The sequence below is a fragment of the Prionailurus viverrinus genome, chromosome B2, assembly GCF_022837055.1.
Source record: "Prionailurus viverrinus isolate Anna chromosome B2, UM_Priviv_1.0, whole genome shotgun sequence".
NCBI lineage: Eukaryota > Metazoa > Chordata > Mammalia > Carnivora > Felidae > Prionailurus > Prionailurus viverrinus.
Window position 1 is genome coordinate 41,631,256 of NC_062565.1, and position 20,228 is coordinate 41,651,483.

At 49.8% G+C, this 20,228-nt stretch overlaps 2 protein-coding genes across 8 annotated transcripts; one reads left to right on the forward strand and one right to left on the reverse strand.

Annotated features, from left to right (window-relative positions):
- Positions 1 to 200: 200 nt before the first annotated feature.
- Positions 201 to 12,268, reverse strand: GTPBP2 (GTP binding protein 2). 3 transcript variants are annotated; one of them, XM_047860621.1, is made up of 12 exons: positions 12,160 to 12,268; positions 8,807 to 8,833; positions 8,333 to 8,517; positions 7,871 to 7,979; positions 7,477 to 7,674; positions 7,004 to 7,178; positions 6,625 to 6,844; positions 6,079 to 6,214; positions 5,690 to 5,748; positions 4,914 to 5,085; positions 4,322 to 4,486; positions 201 to 4,086 (listed from the first exon to the last, which is right to left on the reverse strand). In XM_047860621.1, the coding sequence occupies exons 1-12, from the start codon at positions 12,253 to 12,255 to the stop codon at positions 3,910 to 3,912; spliced, it is 1,719 nt and encodes a 572-aa protein (XP_047716577.1). In that variant the 5' UTR covers positions 12,256 to 12,268; the 3' UTR covers positions 201 to 3,909. The 3 variants fall into 3 exon arrangements, with proteins under 3 accessions (XP_047716577.1, XP_047716576.1, XP_047716578.1); XM_047860620.1 differs by lacking the exon at positions 12,160 to 12,268 and adding an exon at positions 10,594 to 10,813; XM_047860622.1 differs by lacking the exons at positions 7,477 to 7,674; positions 12,160 to 12,268 and adding an exon at positions 10,594 to 10,813.
- On the forward strand, positions 10,921 to 19,981 carry MAD2L1BP (MAD2L1 binding protein). 5 transcript variants are annotated; one of them, XM_047860639.1, is made up of 4 exons: positions 10,921 to 11,406; positions 11,878 to 11,986; positions 15,104 to 15,369; positions 19,057 to 19,981. In XM_047860639.1, exons 2-4 carry the CDS (start codon positions 11,956 to 11,958, stop codon positions 19,567 to 19,569), a joined length of 810 nt encoding a protein of 269 aa, XP_047716595.1. In that variant the 5' UTR covers positions 10,921 to 11,406; positions 11,878 to 11,955; the 3' UTR covers positions 19,570 to 19,981. The 5 variants fall into 5 exon arrangements, with proteins under 5 accessions (XP_047716595.1, XP_047716597.1, XP_047716598.1 ...); XM_047860641.1 differs by lacking the exon at positions 10,921 to 11,406 and having other exon boundaries at positions 11,447 to 11,986; XM_047860642.1 differs by lacking the exons at positions 10,921 to 11,406; positions 11,878 to 11,986 and adding an exon at positions 12,834 to 14,600 and having other exon boundaries at positions 15,064 to 15,369.
- The last annotated feature ends 247 nt before the right edge of the window (positions 19,982 to 20,228 follow it).

Sequence of the window (20,228 nt, forward strand, 5' to 3'; positions counted from 1 at the left end):
TGGAGAAAAAACGTTTTAAAAAGATTTTTCCTCAAGCTCTGCGACAGGGGCAGTTTAGATAACGCTTTGACCAAATGTGAGGTTTGAGAACGTGAGGTAAAGGCCTGAAACCCTAAAGTGGTAACTAGTTTAGGGCAGGGCTCTATACACAGAAGCTACTCAATAAATACTGAATTTCATACGAGTAAACCCTATTATGACCACAATTTTAGCCACTGGTCCTTCTATCTCTTGTGTTTGGTCTAATGGAGACTGAGAGTATTCGTGGACTAGTTCAGGAACTCTGTTTAGATCGGGTAAGTCACGATCAGAACTAGATCCTCTCTGGGATCTTGCTAGTTAGGGCACCTAGGTGGCTCAGATGGTGACTCCTGATCTCAGGGTTGTGAGTTTGAGCCCATGCTGGGTGTAGAGATTACTTAAAACTAAAATCTTAAAAAAAAAATTATCTTGCTGGTCTGAGTGTGATTTTGAGGAGCAGGAGCATCAGCATTATCAGGGAACTTCTAAGAAATTGTCTCAGCCTCACCTTCACCTGTACTGACCCAGAATCTGTATATTAAAGATTCTCCAGGGTGTTTGAGGACTACTGATCTAGAAGATGCCAATGGCAAGCCAGGTTTTTAGAGGGCCATGACATTTCCTTAAACCCTAAAGTACAAATGTGAGGTAGTGCTTGGCTTTCAGGGTCACTGGCATGTTCATCTCTTTCCTTTTGATGTTTGAATATTTAGCTTAGGGCTTATCGTAGCTTTCTGCACTTGTCCATGCTGATAGTTCCATTTTCTTTTCTTTTTCTTGGTTTTAGAGAGTGCGCGAGCAGGGTAGAGGTTGGGGGATAGAGGGAGAGAGAGTATCTTAAGCAGGCTTTATGCTCAGCACGGAGCCTGTCACAGGACTCAATCCCACGACCCTGGTATCATGACCTGAGTCGAAATCAAGAGTCAGACGCTCAGCCAGCTGAGCCACCCAGGTGCCCTTACAGTACTGTATTCTTAATCTCTGTTCTTATATGTGGGAAGTCAGCTTTTTTGATATAGGAAACCTTGAGTCACACAGAGAACCCAACCGAAGATGAGCTGGATTAGGTGGTGTGTTGGGGGAAGTGGGTCGGAAGAATGGTGTACACATCCCATCTCTCATGTGTACACAAAAATCAACTGCTTTTAAAGCTTGTTTATAAATTAGGGGTCTGTATTTAGTTTGAAGAAAGTGGGGAGCATTTGAAAACCCTGAGTCTAGCAGGAAACTCTCTTCAAAACTATCTTCCTCTTTTGAGGTAGTTGAATGCTGTGTACCATGGCCCTTTCCCTGCTAGATTTATAGTTTCCTGAAGGCAAGAATTCTTGCACATAATAGGTACTTGATATTCATTGGATGAAACATATGAAGTAAGCAATTTTAGATGATTACCAGAACTGGAACAGTAAAAATGTACATACAGCTGATGGGGGTGAGGGGCTGCGTTACACATCTTTTTATCCTCCTAAACATTCCATTCATGTAGCAAGGTATAGCTCAGTGGTTCCTGAAGATATCTCATTAAATACTGAGATCATTTTCTAAAATTTCCTTTCTTAATCCAGTGAAAAGTTTGTTTTGTTTTGTTTTGTTTTTTAAAGCCTAAAGAAGCAATACTCTCCTTTGGGTACTGTACAGATCAAGTGAAACAAATTTTTAACACTTTGCTTGATTGGAAAGAGAAATTGTGAGTAGAAACTTTAGTTTCACTGGACTTATAAGAGGCCAAGATGGGCGGGAGTAGTGAGTAACCAGTAACAACAATACAAGCAGCACACCTATTTTCTTGGAAATGCCAACCCTGCCCCAGCATAGTGGCAATAAGCCCATGGAGGTACGAGCAGACGGACATGCAAAGGTCAGTGTTGGTTGAAAGCTATAGTACCTTTTTGCTGAACACAAGCTTTTCTCATAGCCGTTTATCAGCAACTGTACAGACGGAAACGAACCGCTCTTAGTCCCCGACACAGGAGGAAGTTCTTCAACCACAGGCTACTTATAGTAGCCAGTCAAGCCAGTGGTATTTTTAAAAGCAGCAGAGCTTGAATAGTTAAGGAAGCTTTTACTTTAATACCCTGGAGACAGAATGCCTCGCTGGACATTGGGCCACATTTATCATTAAATTTCTTTTGCAAGGATCACTGCTCAAAACGCAGTCCCATAAAACATGACCGTCAGGTATTCTGAACACAGAAACACGAAGAAACGACTAAGGTGTGGCCAGGTGGTTCCAAGGAGCCAATTTAGGCTATGTAAACCTCACTTCGAGCTTTTCTGCATTGCTAGGGACAGCGTGAGGGCCAGATTAACGTGACTCTTAAATTCCACTCTTCATTAAGTGGCTCACACGTCATCTCCACATCTCTGACATGGCACAGAAGTGGGCTCCTCATCACTGTGACCATAGCAAGTGGCCAACTCCTCAAGTGCGGGCTGGTTACCTGTCTCAGCTGAAAAGGCAGCGGTTTCACTTTCTATTCTGCTTGCTCAAGAGCAATGCAAATAAGCCAGAATACCCAGGTCACAATACTGGAACGCTGATCGCATGGGAGGGACAGGAAAGGGAGAATGGTAAATGATACCAGATGGGCTCTTTTCTCCATCCAGGGCTCAGTGGTGCTAGGGTTTCACTTGTCTCTAATCCTGAAGAGGAATCTAGCTCTGGAAGCTGAGCCCGTATCTTAAGCATAAGCACAGTGTATTCAATAAAACATTTTTATTCTGTACAATATATATGTGTGTATTTAAATATATATATGTATGTATATATTTATATTTATATTTATATATATATATGTATATGCAGAGAAACCTGAACCAACAAATCCCTGAGTCCGGGGAACCCAGGACATTAACAAAGGGAAAGGAAGGAGTCCATGCCCTAAAGTGTAGGAAATATGGCAACATCTTTCCCTTTCCCCCAGGCTCCCTGCAACAGAGGGAAGATTTAACATGGGAGCAGGAAGGGTGGAGGGGGTAAAGGATGGCAGGATGGGGAGCTGTGGGTCAGGTCCCCAGTCACTAGTCTGGGAAAGTAAAACACTGTTTGATCCAGCATTAAAACCAACAAATCACTGCAGAGGAAGGGACGAGACTGATTGACATGCAGCTGACCTTCAGTATGCCAAGCCTCAGCTCGGCAGCCCCACTCCTGGGCCAGCACAACAAATAGCACCTGTGGGGCCTATGAGCAGAAAAATGGAGAATGGCCCTTGAGTGAAGGGAAGGGAGACAAAGCTGAGGAACAGACCTCATGTCTCAGCACAAGGTGGGAGCACTGCCCCTGTGCCATTTCTTCAGACTCTGGGCCAAGACCTCATGTCTCAGCACAAGGTGGGAGCACTGCCCCTGTGCCATTTCTTCAGACTCTGGGCCAGCTGGGCCAGCTGGGCCAGCTTCAGACCCGGGAGCAGCTGTCTTTTGTCCACAGTCAAGTAGAGATGGGCAACTTACATGGCCTTGAGAAGAGGTATACAAAAAGGAGTGCTTTCGAGGACCACCCCCAGTTGTTGTGACAATTCCTGAAGTGCAGGGACCACACCGGCGGATCATGCCCAGTCCAGACAGTGGGGCCAAGGTGGTGGTGGTCAGCTCCCTCTGGTAGACAGGCCGTGGAGTTCCCAGGGTTGATGAGCCAACCAGGTGGACACAAAGCTGCTGAGCACTGCCCTGAATTCTCCTGTCTTCTTGAGAACCTCAGGACTGCCCCTCCCTGGCCACAACAAGCTTGGCACCTCTCCAGAAAGGTGGCAGGGAGCAAGGGGCAGAGAGCACCGGTCTCTCCCTAGCCTATTAACACACAGAGCCGCCAACAGGGGGGGCAGCATGGCCAAAAGTCACCTTATATATTGTGGGGACGGCAGTAGAGCTGTGCCTGCCTGGAGGAGTTCAGAAGCCCATGTTGGCCTGGGCCTCTCCTGCTGCAATGGCTTGCACATCAGTGACATGGCCGATGCCCTTGGTGACACCCTCCCGGAACAGCAGCTTGGCGCCCACCTTCAGGTACTCTGGGTGTTTCAGGAAGCGGAAACGTACCACTGCCTTCTCCCCTGTCCGCAGCTTGTCCTGCAGCAGATATGCCGTCACGGGTCCTGGCCAGTACCTCCCATCCCATTCTCTACCAGCCTTGGCTCTCCACCCTCAGGGGCCTATCAGGCTTCTACCCACCCAGAGTGGGGCTTTGTCCCCTTTACGGGATCAGGGAATCCTCTAGGAGTCTGTGGCCAGGCCTCCTTCCTTTCTGGAGGCAGAAGATTTAGGACTTTCCCCTGGAAAAACAGCATGGCTGGGTCCCTCTCACCTTGGCATGGATCTTTTCCACCACTGCTGTCTGACGTACGTTGCCCACATGTACTGTCACCTGGAAGCCTCGCCGGAACGTGGTGGCATGGAACAGTAGAACTATCTCTGCCTCGAACACTGAGCAGATGGTGGGATTCATCTCGGGGCTCACCATCACCATGCCCTGGGGAGGCACAGCCCCCAGACCAAGGGCAGACCTTGCATTAGTCTCTCCCTCCCCCACCACCCTCACACCCTTTCCAGCTCCTGAATTTCCTCTTCCTCTAGGACTTCAAACACAAAGACCTCAACAGACAATATTCAAAACTCTCCACTTAAAACCCTTCCTTATCCCTCCCACGTCCTCTAATCCTTCTGCTAATGTTTAGTATTTGTAAGGTCCTGGATATTCAGGTTGCACGACAACGATCCATATTTAAGTATCCTGAGTATTCTAAGCCTTTTTCAAACAGTCTGTGGAACCAGCTTCTTGGGTTAGAGACTGTGTTTCCTTTGAGTTCCTCTGAAGCATCTTAGGTGCTTCCCATTCAAGCAGCCAGTGTCCCAGGCACTTCTCTGTGTTCCCTCTGCAACCCATCCTCCCACCTCACCTTGCGAAGAAGTGCACGGTCAAAGTCCCCGAGGGCCAACGTAGCAGCCTGACCAGCTCGCAGCACACGACAGGCAGAGCGGTTGCGTTGGATGCTGCATACTCTCAGCTCCAGGAAGCAGCCATCGTCCGTGGGGCCCACTACCAGCTGGTCTCCCTCACGGCAAATCCCACTGTAGCCCAGAGGGCAGGTGGCACAGCATCAGCCTAGGCACCCCCCCCAACCTGCTTCTCTGTGAGGGTCACCCAGAACATTCTTTCCCTTCTAAGGCTGACTCCCTCAGGTGGGGGGGAAAGACCCTAAAGTCTGGCATGTAGGCAGGGGAGAGGCCCAGTTCAAGGTTCAGACTCTGAAGGCTAATACCTGGAAAGGCCAGTAGTGATGGCTAGAGAGATACCTGCTGCTTTGACACTGAGTACCTGGTCCCTGAAAGAGCAAATTATTCCCTTGGGTTTCACTCTCTGCTTTGAAAAGAGTCTTAAGGGATCTTTTATTTCCCTACATGCAAATGAAGTCAGTTGAATACATCTGGGGCTCAAGACCCACATTTCTCCCTCAGGGGCCGGGAGATGCCCAGTGAGCAGCAATACTGCTTGTTCCCTCGTGAACCAACAGACTAGCTTTTTCTAGCTCTTCTCATTGTGACAGTCCAATCCAGAAATAAGCACATAGTTTGAAGGGCTCTGTTCAACTCCAGGGTCCTTAAGGCCATGACCCAGCATATGGGTATGTGAGGGCTGAATGGGGTAGGCAGCAAGCAAATCAAAGCAATTCACCTGGAAAGTGTTCCTCCAACAACAGTCCCCACCTCTGGTACTGTGTAGATTTCATCCACCTGAAGCCAAAGAAAATGCTATCAATGGCCAGCCAAGCCCAAAATCTCAAAACAGGCTCAGGGCTCAGTCAGAAATAGTCCCTCCCAGGGGCGCCTGGGTGGCTCAGTCAGTTGAGCGTCTGACCTCCGCTTGGGTCATGATTTCACTGTTCATGAGTTCAAGCCCCACATCAGGGTCTCTGCTGTCAGCACAGAGCCTGCTTCAGATCCTCTGTCCTCCCCCACTCCCTCTGCCCCTCCCCTCCTCACATGCATGCTTTCTCAAAAATAAAAAGAAACAGTACCCCCCCCCCGTTCCTCAGCTCACTGCCCGTTCAGGTGGCCAATTACCTGAAACTCTGTCAGCTGCTGCATGAGTTCCTCCTGCTCCTTGCTGTTGGTAAGTGGTGGCAAGATATTCAGAAAGACTTTGAGCAGGTCCAGACTCTCTCCAGACACGCTGGACAGTGTGAAGATAGGAGTGACACTGTAAAGGAAGGCAGCGAATGGACAGATAAGGAAACTTCTAACAGGAAGCAGAGGCTAGAGCTCCATGCGTGCAAAAGTGAGCTTCTGGGGCAGGGGTACCTCTCTCCTATCTGCTCACCTTTTCAGGAGCTGAGTCCTCTGCCTGTGAGCCAGCCAAGGAGTGTGGCTCATGAGGCTTATCTCAGGGACCAAGGGAGACAGCGAATGCCTGGCATAGCATTTTGTCTCCTGGGTTCCAGGCACTAGAAAAGCTCCAGGCTGGCTACCACAGACTCCCTCCCACAATGCCAACCAGAAAAACCACAGAACTGAGCCACAACTGGTCTGGACCTGGGGTGGGACACCACACTCTGGGGCCCCATGGCAGCCTTCCCTGTGGATCAGGGCTCTGGGGTGAGAAAGGCTTACTTGGGTGACTGGGCAAACTGTTGGGCAGCCGTGACAGCATCATCCTCGGAGGTGACCAGCATGGGGACCTTGTGGCAGCCAGGTTGCTTGAGGACCCGCTCTAGCTGTCGTACCGTCCTCTCCACTGTGGTCTTGGCACACAGGTCCACCTTGCTGACCACGATGAAGAAGGGCACTTTCAGGGCCAGGGCTAGCCCCAGATGTTCCCTTGTGGTGCCAGCTGCCTCAGAGAAGGAAGGCAGGCAGTAGGAGAAAAGGGTGAGAACATGGGAGGGAGCAGAGGGAACAGGAGAGTTTGTCTGGCTCCCAGATTTGAGGAGGCCCAGGGTAGGAGAGTCAGCACCCCCTCCAGCCCCGTCCCTGCCCCGATGCCTCGTACCAATCCCAGTGTTAGCACTGACGAGGAGCAGGGCGCAGTCAGGGCAGTATGAGGTGAGGCCAAAGATGGTGGTGTGTAGGTACTTGTGGTGGCCTGCCAGGTCGATGAAGGTGATCATCTTGGAGCTGCTTTCGCAGATCTCTTCTGCCGTCCGTGAGTCACTGTAATTCACCACCTGGCCCAGAGCCCAGGGCTCTCAGTGCCCCCTGCCAGCCTCCCCAACCCTTTAAGAGTTGCCAGGACCTAAACCGGTCGCTGGGTGACCCTGCCTCTTAACCCTGAGCCCCATATCTGATTTGATTCAGCTGATTCCCCATTTGTTTTCTAAGGAGACAGAGCTTGTTCAGTGCCCTCAGGGTCGTCTTCTACACTACTCCGACAAGTCTCCACACTCTGCCCTCGGACTCTGTCCTTCACCACTACCATCCCATCCTCAGAGTCTGGCCCCACTGGGTCCCGCTGATTTCATGCACCTCTCCCTTGCTGTTAAAGCCCAGGATCTCGAAGCTGATGCTGGAGGTTCGGCCAGACTGAATCTCATGCAGGTGGCGGAAAAGGTTGAGTCGAGCCCGGCCCCGCCCATTGTCCAGCTCTCCCTGGGTCAGGACTCCAAGCAGAGTCGACTTCCCTGAGTCCACATTGCCCAGGACGGCCACACGGAGGTCTAGGAACTGTGGATGAATTGCCAGAGGTAAGGGCTCCAATCCCTTACATCGCTCCATGGATGGTTGAGTTAAGGGCAGTGACACTCCCTGGGGACCAAATAACGACCTGGACACCCCCAGGTTCCCCGGCCAGTGAACAACCTGCCACCAGAGGCCCTCCTGGGAGCGTGGGTGTGAGAGATAGGGAAGGGTGTGTGCTCACCTGTTGGTTGTCAGGGACCTTTCGTACCAGCACCTCGGTAATCTTCCGGGGCATGTCGCTGTCATAATCCACTTCTCGCTCCCGGAGAACAGTGATGTCTGCCCCGACCCTGTCATCACAAAGCCATACTGCCACACCTCAACTTTATTCTCCTGCCCCCCACCTTCCGCCCTCTGGACCAAATGGCCTTCCCACACCTCCCAAACACCCTACTTCACTTCTTATCACCCTTCAATCTATCCTACATCCTTTGAAACAAACAAATCTTAAATCAAGGAGCAAAAAAGCCTAGGTCCAACATGGAGGAGCCCAGAACACTAGCCTTCCCTACTTTAGCCTTTTGTCAAGAGTAGGCAGCAGAGGGAAAGTCCCTCCTTGGCCCCTCGGGCCCAAGATAACTGGGTATCCACAGGTCTTCTCCAGAGGCGGGTGAGGAGAACCGAGGGAGAATGGGAAGCATACTTCTCTGCCATCCGGTGTAGGGTCTTGAGGGATGCCCGCATCTCCTCCTCGGCCAGCCCCACCAGCAGCCCATTGTCCTCTACCCCAATCTGGTAGACAGCCTCACCGCGGCCCTCCTGGAGCCGCCACTTCATCTGTGTCACCAGGTGCTCAAAGCGGTACTGGGATGGATTCACCAGCTTCAGCTTAGGACAGGTGAGGTATCGTAAGAAAATAAGGTCAGAGATACTCCTCCTAAACCCACGTGCTTCCCACCTGTCCTGCTCCAAGGACCAAGACCTTCCCTTCCTCCTTAACCGCCCCCCGCCCCCCATCCCTGGCCTCCTCTAACAGTCAGTCCCCCTCCATCAGAATGAGGTGCAGGGCCCTTACCCTGAATCATATTCCTAAACTGCTATAGATAATGAAATTGAAAGGATCTCAGAAAAATCACGCCCCCCCCACCCCCGCCAAACACCCAAGCCTAAGACTCACTTTATATTCGATGTTTCCATCTTCAGCCTGAAAAGAAACAGAGAACAGTTACCACACGTTGTCCTGACCCAACTTCTGCTTCCCTTTGATTCTTGCTGGGGCCCAGGCAGCTAACTTGAGAGAGCAGGAAGCTCAGTGGCACCTGCTTAGACAGGTGCCTGCCAAAGGTCATTGGCAGACAAACCCTCTACTCAGCCCCAGTGGACCTCTCTGAAGGAAAGGCCTCTAGGAATACTGTGAGTCATCCATCTAAGCCAGAAACCGAACCCTTAGCCCCTCCTTTCTTTGATCACTGGTGGTACATTCTTCCTAGACACAAGTTCACCCCCTCCTTTCCCCTGGGGCCTCAAAGTTTTGTCCCCAGGGGTCTAGATCTCCTCCGTGTTCAGGCTGCTGAGGCCCTTCTTTGCTACTGGTCTGGAAGACACCATTTCCTTCCTGCCCACCCCTCCCCGCTGATGTCCTCAAGAGTAAGAGGCTGCAAGAGGTCCTGGATCAGGGCCAAAGGGTGAGCTCGGTACTGGTCACTATAAGCCTGATGAGAGAGGAGCCCAGGTAAAATGAGGGGCAGGGCTCCAAAGCTGGGGCTGAGATGAAGAGAAGAAACTCAGAAAATGCAATAAAGGGGACAGACTCCACCAACCATGCCTCAGATGATGAAATCCCGAATCCACCCACATAATTTCCTCTACCTCTTCCCTCTATCAGGTGACCCACCAGAGAAGCAACCTGTTGCCTGAGCCTTCCCCTCTAGGGAGCAACGGGGTAAGAGATTTGCTTGTTCTGCCTGTCCTGCATTTTGGCACTGCTCCTCCCTGGCCATTTCTTTTTCTTTTTTCCTTCCTGTCATCATTCCATCTCTCCAACGCCTTCTGACTCCCAGGCTCTCACAGGTCTTCACCCATAATCTCTACTCCATGGAATAGAAGGGAGATCTTTTCCCACTAGCAGAAACCTTCCTTTTTATCATCTTGCTAAAAATGAAAAATTAGGATGGGTGGCTGCAGAATAGTGGTAGAAGGATGACGGTCTAGGCCAATAGTTCTCAAAGTGTGGTCCCAGGACCAGGTAGCATTAGCACTGCCTGGGAACTTGTAAGAAATGCAGAGTATCAGGCCCACCTCTGACCTACTGAATCAGAAACTCCAGGGGTGAGGCAGCAATCCAGGGGATTCTGATACATGCTAAAATTTGATAACCACTGGCTCAGCTCTTCCCCTCAGTCCTCCTTTCCTAAGAGGGACGAAATAGCAGTTACTCTCTGCCTTAGGGATAGATGGAGCAAGAATGTGGAAGCTGTCCCTACTTCCTCATAGGACGAAGGGCGGGAAGACCTAAGCCTGACTGCTGTCTGTTTTTATACTGTGTACTCAACGATACAGACGGAACATATTGCTCTTTTCCCCAGTACTCCCCTGTGGAACAAGTTTAGAAAACTCTCTCCTCATCCCAGGATTGAATCTCCCTCCCTTCACAAGGATGAAGCGCGGGTATTCTACTCCGCTCTTTCCAAGGGGTTAAAAGTGGGATCATCTTTCCCCACTACTCTTCCTGAGGTTACTGGACCAGAATGGGAGGGCTCCTCCCTCCCCACTCCTCCTCGCTGGGGTCTGTCTGACCAGAGGGAAGGTACTCCCTGGGGTCTTAGGACCGGAAGGAAGGGTTCTCCTCTCCCCTCCGTGTTCTGACACCGGAAGGGGGTATCAATTCCCTCTGTCCCGCCTCCCTGGAGTACCGGGACCGGAAAGAGTGGTTTCCTCTCACCCGCCACTTCTTATGGAGCTCACCTCGGGGGGCAGGTACGGAGGGTTGTTGGCTTTGCCTCCTCTGTTCCTTCCGTTCTTCTTTTTCCCCTTCGGGCCCCCGCAGCCGCTGCTGCCGCCGGCCCCCCTTGCCTTAAGGGTTCCGCCCACGGCCGGGCCTCCTCCGGGCCGGCAGCAGCCGCCGAACAGCTCCGATACCCGCGAGTCCATCCGCCGCTGCCGCCAGCCCCCCGCCCGGCCCCTCCCCCCCCGCCACCACCACCGCCGCCGCTGCTGCCGCCGCCGCCCCTACTGCCACCGCCGCGTCCGGCCAGCCAGAGGAGAGCGGGGTGGGGCCCTGAGCAGGCCACGCCCCCACCCTTCTCTGGCCCCGGGTCGCGTCAGAAACAACCGCGGGGCACCACGGGAGATAGAGTCCTCAAGTCTGGGATCTCCATTAAATGAGCTGCCTGCTGCCCTACAGCTCCCAGGAGGCATTGCGGCTCAAGGGGCCGTGGGGCGGCTTTGGGGCGTAGGCAAGGAGCGAGCCTTTGCGCGCAAAGGCCTAGGGGAGCTGTAGTCTGGTTCTCAATCTCGGTGCTGTGAGTGGGTCTTTTCTTAGGGCCTCTTTAAGGGGAAGTTTAGGAGCCCGGCGGCCTGGAGGTGGGACAGTCACCCGAAACCGAGGGCTTACATCAGAATCGAGCTTTGTGGGCGCTCCAGGGTTTGGACCCTTAGCGAGATCCCAGACAACAGGTTTTGGACCTGAAGAGCTGCAAAATTCACGGAGACTGATCCCTCCAGCCGGCTGGCTCCACCCCGCCTCAATTTCTTCCCCGACTGCTGGCGTGCCGTCGGGTGAGTCAGGGCGAATGCCAGGGCGGAGGCAGATGGTGGTTAGCCTAATTACGGCTGTTATTGTTGCGATGATTATGCCACCTTTACACAGTAGTCACTGCTTTATTACCAGGCTGGCACCCTCCGGGGGCTGGTTTTAGCAACCCGAGACACCGCGGTGCCATCGACACGAGGCCCAAACCCGTAAACCAGCCTTGCATCCTGAGGGCTACACGGATGCCCTCAGCGAGAATTACCCCTCCCCTTTGTTTTGAAGTAGAACCAATCCCGGCACAGCGAGTTTAGTTTTAAAATAACCAGGGCTGTGGGAGGGGCCTGGCCCCCACTTGGGGCGGGGCTGGGGCTCCGGTTACGTCAGCCACTGCTAAGGTTGTGGCTGGGGGGAAGTAGCAGGTAATAGAAACTTGGCCAAGGGCCCAGGGGATTATTGACTTTTGACTTTCCTGCCAAGCTATCTCTTTTGCTTTTTAGGGCTCTTGCAGTCGGCAAAGAGGAAACACAGCGACAGAAATCAGTGTACAAGACACGAGAAAGGCAAAGTGGAGAAACATGTTGCTGCGCTGGGAGTCAGGACGCCAAGGTTCAATTCCTAGCCCCATGGCTGTCTCATGATTCACCATTCACCCTGTGCCCACTTCCCCTCTTTCACAAACATCGAGATGCTCTCACACAGCCAAGAAGTAAAAAGTCCCTTCCCTCCAGATCTCAGTTTTCCCTGGAAAACTAGAAGCAGCAGCAGCAGCAGTGGCTCACCTCTGGTGATCCTTTCAGGAGTTCAGACCTGGTGGAGTCCTTGGCTTCCCCTCGATCACAAGGAGGGAGGCAGGGTGGTTGCTGTCCACGTGGCATAACTCCTCAAAGCAGTGGGAGTAGAAGGACCAAAATCTGTAAAAGGGCCTAGCAGATCCAGCCAATTTTGTGGTCTTCAGTGGTTGAAAGCCCACATGACTTCTCTCTTCTCGACTCTGTTCCACTGAAGGAAGGTTACACTGCAGAGGTCAACTCCAGCCAGTGGCACAACCCCTCCAGGGAAACTGCTAATAGAGGCTGAGACTGAGGAACTCAGGAAGAGATCTCAAGAAGGATGGGGGTTGGGAGAGCCAAGTCCATTCCCCCAACATTCTCACCACCACCAGCTCTGGGCTCTCTTGATAACCAGGGCCTGCTGCACTCACCTGATAACACTTGTCCTCTTATCTTCCTGGGTCTTTCAGCCACCCAACACACACTTCCTCCATCCCAATTTTTTAATTAAGCTATTTATTTATTTATTTATTTATTTATTTATTTAGAGAGCACATGAGCAGGGGAGGGGCAGAGAGAGAGGGAGAGACAGAGAGAATCCCAAGCAGGCTCTGCACCACCAGCACAGAGCCGATGTAAGGCTCAAACTCAGAAACTGTGAGATCATGACTTGGGCCTAAATCGAGAGTCAGATGCTTAACTGACTGAGCCCCCCAGGAGCCCCGAGGTTTATTTTTATGTTTAGATCTTTAATCCATGTGGAATTCATCCTTATGTATGAACTAGTTTGATTTTTTTCCCTTCTAAACGGATAGGGAGCTGTCTCAAGTTGCTTGTTTTAAAAAGTCACCCTCATCATACACTAAGATCTACATACACATGGATCTGATTCTGGACTCCTGTTTTATTATTTGTTTGTTTATTCCTGATCCAACACCACAGTATTTTAATCATTGTACTTTTATAGTATGTTTTGATTTCTGCTCCTTGCTTCCTGAGACACACCCCTCCTGGCCTCCATGACACACTTGTTTATTCTTCATTATACCTCTCTGGCTACTCCTTACTCCCCTCCACAGTCTCTTCTCTCTCTGCTCATCCCCTAAATATTAGTGTCTTCAGGATCCTAGCTCATCCTTATTCTACTTGCCTTCCCTGGGTGATCTTAACCACACCTATACTGATGACTCTCAAACACATCTCTATTATCAATTATCAATAGTGTTCCTAAATATCTCTTTACTGTCCAATGGAACAGGAAACTCACTATATACAAAATGGAACTCATCTTTTCTCCATACCTACACACCAGTAAACCTGGTCTTCCTTTAGTGTTCTCCCTTCATTGAATGGCACAACTGGCCATATAGTTGTTCATCTTAAAAAACCTGCTTGTCTTAGTAGTCTCTATCCCTTCTCCTCTTCCTGCGGACAACCACCAAGTCATGGTCATTGGACATCCTAAATATCTCTAGGGTTCACCCAATTCTCTCCACCCTACCGTGACTGCCATAGTTCAGGCCTCTTTTATCAATGCACTTGGGTAACCGCAGTCACTAGCTTTAATTGATATTCCTGCTTCCTCTCTCATCCTCCCTGTAATATAATCTATCCACTGCAGCCAGTGTAGAGATTAAATTTATAAATTTAATCATGTCACTCCCCTACTTAAAGCTTTCAAAGCTTCCTCATCCCCCTACAGGATCAAGTTTAAACTTTTTAACATGGCTTATAAAGCTTTGCCATAATCTGGATCCTGTTTTTCTACCACAGCCTTAACTCTTTATAATGTGAACCCTTTTCATTCCTTGGATGAAGGATGCTCTTGTCTCTCAAGGTCTCCAGGATAGGTAGGTCCTCCTCTTTACCTTTACTCATTCTATAGGTCACAGTTTCTTGGGCACATTTCCTCTGGGACCACCCCTCTCTTCCACATCAGCTAGGTTAGGCACTCGGTTCTTCGCATCCACAGCCCGTGCACACCTCACTGCATATAATTCATCACGTGGGATCGTATTTATAGGTGGCAAACCCCTTGAGGACAGCGACTGCCTCCTGTTTGTTTGCCACAGTCTCCAGCACCTAGGACAGGGCCTGGCACCAAGTAGGTGCCCAGCGAATAGTGAACGCAGGAGAGAATGCGTGAGGGCGAGGGTCCTCTGGAAGGCAGAACTTAGTGTCTGAGACAGCGTGGGTTCTCTGTACAGTTAGGGCTCGGCGTACCTGTGAGGGAGTGTTGCTAGGGAGCACAGGGATCAAAACCTAGCTCGGCCCAGCCTCCATTACTGCAGCGGTGCAGTGCCCCCGCCCCTCCACCGCCGAAGCGGAAGTGGAGGCGTGGGCTTCCCATGATACCTCGCGGGGCGCCTGTTCAAACCGCACGGAGAAGAGGGAGGAGGTAGTGATGGCGGCTCCGGAGCCGGAAGTGCTGTGTCCGGCCACAGTACCTGGTAAGGACTGGGGTCCGGAGCTCGGGGAGCCTTGGGGACCTGTTTCTTCTCTACACCGCTCTCCAGCCTTTTAGCCCATGACCCTTTCTCTGGCCCTTCTTCCTTGTCCCCATTTCCTGGCTCCCGCCCGGCCCCACGGACTCCATCGCCCCCTCGGTCCTGGATCCCACTGGTTCGTCCCCACTGTTGTCTTCCTCTGGGCGGCACTCTGGACCCCGCTTGATTACAGCTACAGTAAACTAATTTCCCCAGATCAGGGATTCCACTTTCTGAGCGGAGGCCTGGTCACGGTGTCTGAAATTCTCCTTTCCCCCAGCTTCCATCCGGCGTCACTTAAATCCCCGTAAGCGTCTGGGGTCGGGAGTCTCCTAGCCGCCACCCACACAGGAGTTTGCGGAGGGAATGTGTCGGGCTGTTCCCTCCGCAGTACAAGGGAATGAGAAGACTGACTTTGGCTTTTAAGTTTTTCAAGTGTCTGCCTTGTTCCTCTGCGCACCTACTAGAATTGGAATGGTATGAGAAGTCAGAGGAAACCCACGCCCCCCAGATAGAACTACTTGAGACTACCTCCGCTCAAGAACCTTCCAACCTTTCGGAGCCCTTTCGCCCCAGAGACTGCATGGTGCCAGTGGTGTTTCCCGGGCCTGTGAGCCAGGAAGGCTGCTGTCGGTTTACTTGTGAACTTCTAAAGCATATCATGTACCAACGCCAACAACTGCCTCTGCCCTATGAACAGCTTAAGCACTTCTACCGAAAACCTTCTCCCCAGGTAGGCACAGGCTTTGGGAGAAAGCTGGTGGGAGACTGTGTAAAGGGGTTCTGAAGAGTCTTCAGGGCCTGTCAGCCTAAGCAGCTGTAAGGAATGTGTTTCAGCCCCAGGACTTTAGTTATTTTCTCCTCACCCCAGTCTTTGATATTGATAGCCTAACCCCTCTCGCATTTTCTCATTTTCTTTTCTGGAAAACTGCTATTGTGTTGCATTTTGGCTTCATGAACTGACCCTGTAGTTTTAGTGTTTTTTCTCCCCCGTTTTTTTTTTTTTTTAATATTTTTTTGAGTTTATTTATTTATTTTGAGAGAGAGAGCATGCAAGCAGGGGAGAGGCAGAGAGAGAGAAAGAGGGAAGCAGGCTTGGCAGGGTCAGCACAGAGCCTGACTTGGGGCTGGAACTCCCAAACTGTGAGATCATGACCTGAGCCAAAATCAAGTCAGACACTTAACTGACTGAGCCACCCAGGCACCCCATCTCCCCAAATTTTCATCTCTTTGTTTTTATGTTTTACTTTATGGGGGACTTCCTTGACTTGATATTCTAACTCTTCTATAATTTTTTTCTTTTTTGGCAATCATAGTCTTAAGAGCTCTTTTTCATGTTTCTTCTTCTTTTTTTTTTTTTAAGCTTATTTATTTATTTTGAGAGAGAGAGAGAGAGCGTGCGTGCACAAGCGGGGTAGGGGCAGAGATAGAGGGGGAGAGAATCCCAAGCAGGCTCCATGCTGCCAGCACAGAGACTGACACGGGGCTCAAACCCACAAACTGTGAGATCATGACCTGAGTGGAAATCAAGAGTTGGATGCTTAACCAACTGAGCCACCCAGATGCCTCTCATGTTTCTTAAAAAAAAAAAAAAAAAAAAAAAAAAAAAAATTATTTTATTTTATTTATTTTTATTTATTTTTATTTTTTTGGGACAGAGAGAGACAGAGCATGAACGGGGGAGGGGCAGAGAGAGAGGGAGACACAGAATCGGAAACAGGCTCCAGGCTCTGAGCCATCAGCCCAGAGCCTGACGCGGGGCTCGAACTCACGGACCGCGAGATCGTGACCTGGCTGAAGTTGGATGCTTAACCGACTGCGCCACCCAGGCGCCCCAAAAAAATCTTTTTTAACATTTATTTATTTTTGAGAAGAGAGAGCATGAGCGGGGGAGGAGAGAGAAAGAGGGAGACACAGAATCTGAAACAGGCTCTGGGCTCTGAGCTGTCAGCACAGAGCCCGACGCGGGGCTTGAACTCACAGACTGTGAGATCATGACCTGAGCTGAAGTCGGAGGCTTAACTGACCGAGCCACCCAGGTGCCCCATCATGTTTCTTTTTTAAATAGCATCCTGTTGTTTCACATCTATATGATTTTCTTTTACTTGAGAATATTAATTGCTATATTTTTGAAGTTGTCCTCTGTTCCTTTCAGTTTCTTTTAGATTCATTTTCCTGTTTGTTTTGGTCTCGGTCATGTTAGAGGCTTTTATTCTGTCTCTGGTGAGGGATACCTGGATGGCTCAGTCAGTTGAGTGTCCGACTGGCTCAAGTCATGATCTCATGTTCATGGGTTCCAGCCCTACATCGGGCTCTGTGCCGACAGCTCAGAGCCTGGAGCCTGCTTCAGATTCTGTGTCTACCTCTCTGCCCCTTTCTCTCTCTTGCTCTCTCTCTCTCTCTCTCAAAAATAAACAAACATTTTTTATTTAAAAAAATTTTTTTTAATGTTTTTTTAAATTTATTTTTGAGACAGAGACAGAGCATGAGCAGGGGAGGGGCAGAGAGAGAGAGGGAAACACAGAATCTGAAGCAGGCTCCAGGCTCCAAGCTGTTAGCACAGAGCCCAACGCGGGGCTCAAACTCACGGACTGTGAGATCATGACCTAAGCTGAAGTCGGACACTTAACCGACTAAGCCACCCAGGTGCCCCTAAATAAACATTTAAAAAAAAAACACCATAAATCGGTGAAAGCTCTGTATGCCTGGCTGGGCCTTGTGAGCTGATAGACTTCACTTCAAGAATACTGGGTAGGAATCTCGTGGTCTCTTTGGAGGACTCTAAAACATCAGTATTGGAAAGTCTTCTCTCTGGAGAAGACTGGGTGGAGGAAATTGGCAGGTGATCTAAGGGTCCTCACAGAGGTTTTCATGCAGTCCCCCTCTTTTCATTCTTCTGTGATGCCTGAATTGCCAGTTCCTAAGCCTTTCTGGGGTTCTGCAGTATGAATCATTTTGCTTTCATGGGCCTTCCCTCTGTTAGCGCTTGGTAATAAGCTCCCTTGAACTCTTCCATGTGCCTTCTGTTTTCCAAAAATTTGTTGTTGCTTTTGTCTGTTTCCCAGTTCTCTTTGCCCTTGGGAATTCTTTCTTTCCCCCCTCCCTCCCTTCCTTTTTCCCCTTCCTTTTTCCCCTTCCTTTTCCCCTCATTTAGTATTTCAGATGGGACCACAAATAAGCACGTGTTCAATTTTTCATGTTTAACTGGAAGACCAACTGCAGAATCACCTTTCTCAAGCCAAATTATCCCCATTTCCTGTTGACACTCATGGCACAGCAAAATTTGCTACTTGCCATGCCACCAGATCTCCTTGACTATTTTAGTTGCTTATTTCCGGATGCTCTGCTGGTTCAGAGTACTGTCTTTCTGTTCTTTTTATTTATTTTTATTTATTTTTTTAATTTACATCCAAGTTAGCATATAATGCAACAATGATTTCAGGAGTAGATTCCTTAATGCCCCCTTACCTGTGTAGCCCACAACCCCTACAGGAACCCTCTGTTTGTTCTCCATATTTGAGTCTCTTATGTTTTTGTTTCCCTCCCTGGTTTTTTTTTTTTTTTTTTTTTAATGTTTACCCTGAGACAGAGACAGAGCATGAATGGGGGAGGGTCAGAGAGAGATGGAGACACAGAATCAGAAGCAGGCTCCAGGCTCTGAGCTGTCAGCACAGAGCCCAACGCGGGGCTCGAACTCAAGGACCATGAGATCATGACCTGAGCTGAAGTCGGATGCTTAACCAACTGAGCCACCAAGGCGCCCCTCTCCCTCCCTGTTTTTATATTATTTTTGCTTCCCTTCCCTTATGCTCATCTCTTTTGTGTCTTAAAAGTCCTCATATGAGTGAAGTCATATGATTTTGTCTTTCTCTGACTAATTTTGCTTAGCATAATACCCTCTAGTTCTATTCACGTAGTTGCGAATGGCAAGATTTCATTCTTTTTGATTGCTGAGTAATACTCCATTGTATTTATATACCACATCTTCTTTATTCATCTGTCGATGGACATTTGGGCTCTTTCCATACTTTGGCTATTGTTGATAGTGCTGCTATAAACATTGGGGTGCATGTGACACTTCAAAACAACACACCTGTATCGTTTGGATAAATACCTAGTAGTGCAATTGGTGAGTCATAGGGTAGTTCTATTTTTAATTTTTTGAGGAACCTCCATATTGTTTTCCAGGGTGGCTGCACCAGTTTGTATTCCCACCTGTCTTCTGTTCTAAATGTGGGAAAAAATATGGTTTTGTACAAAGAATACATTTTCCTTTTTGATTTATTGCCCTCTGATAAAATCCAGCATCTTTGCCGTGGAAGCCCAGTCCCAGAAGTCTACTGCATCCCAACAGGTATCTTCAGAGGGCAATGGCTTCCCCCATCTTGTCCTTCCCTTTCACCATTCTTTGTCCTCACAGGCAGAAGAGGTGATGAAGAAGAAACCTCGGGCCACTGTTGAGGTGAGCAGCAGGAAATGCCAACAATCCCTGGCAGAACTGGAGAGTGTCCTCAGCCACCTAGAGGGTCTCTTTGCCCGGACCCTAGTACCCCGAGTGCTAATCCTCCTTGGCGGCAGTGCCCTAAATCCCAAGGAGTTCTACGAGCTTGACTTGTCCCGGTTGGCCCCCAACAGCATGGACCAGAGCCTGAGCACAGCAGCTTGTTTGCGCCGTCTCTTCCGAGCCATTTTCATGGCTGATGCCTTCAGTGAGCTACAGGCTCCTCCACTCATGGGCACCATTGTCATGGCACAGGGGCACCGTGACTGTGGAGAAGATTGGTTTCAACCCAAGCTCAACTACCGAGTGCCTACCCGGGGTCACAAACTGACTGTGACCCTGTCCTGTGGCAGGCCCTCTATCCCAACCACAGCCTGGGAGGACTACGTTTGGTTCCAGGCACCAGTGACACTTAAAGGCTTCCATGAGTGAATGGGGGTGCTTCTTAATCATGAACACAATGGCTTCAGTTATCTTCCCCCCTCTGGCACCAGGTCACCCATCTTTTGCTTAGAGCTAGAGCTGTTTCCTGGTGAGAGGAATGTTCTGTTCTTCCGGCTGCCTCTCTCCCTTCCTCAGACTTCCTGGTGGGCTGATTGTATGGCTATGGCTGTCATAATTATCATTGAACAACATCTCTTTGAATCAAAGGTTGATTTTCCCAGAAGGTGCTGGGTGAGGCATTTCTGTTCAGGGATGGAAAACAAGTATGAGTCCATAGACAGACACTCTTATGGAAGTGGCTTTTTGCTGGGGCCTTTCAGAATTTTTACCAGGGACATAATGAACTTAAATGTAAAAATGAATGGATCCATATTAAATTATCTGAGACTCTTGTTTTAAAGATTTCCAGGGTTCAGATGGAATATTTTATCTTTCTCCTTGGTCTCTTATGCTCCAGGGCTTCTAGGATTTTTTCGACTGCAGTTCTTTCTCTTTATCAGCCCCAGGCCGATCTGGGAAGTTAAGTGACTTGGCCAAAGTTCTATAACACTTTGATGTCAGAGTTGGGACTAGAGTCCTCATCAGCTGACTTCTAGCCTGGCATTTTTTCCTTGTCACATACTGGTATTTGTGATCATTAAAGTATG

Coding starts and splice junctions, on each gene's coding strand:
- GTPBP2 (XM_047860620.1), bottom strand. CDS start 10,779: ATGGACTCGCGGGTATCGGAGCTGTTCGGCGGCTGCTGCCGGCCCGGA. Junction 5,086..5,689: donor GTTGGAGGAACACTTTCCAG/GTGAATTGCTTT, acceptor TCTGGGCTACAG/TGGGATTTGCCGTGAGGGAG. Junction 4,087..4,321: donor TGGAAAAGATCCATGCCAAG/GTGAGAGGGACC, acceptor TATCTGCTGCAG/GACAAGCTGCGGACAGGGGA.
- MAD2L1BP (XM_047860637.1), top strand. CDS start 15,037: ATGAGAAGACTGACTTTGGCTTTTAAGTTTTTCAAGTGTCTGCCTTGT. Junction 15,370..19,056: donor ACCGAAAACCTTCTCCCCAG/GTAGGCACAGGC, acceptor TTGTCCTCACAG/GCAGAAGAGGTGATGAAGAA.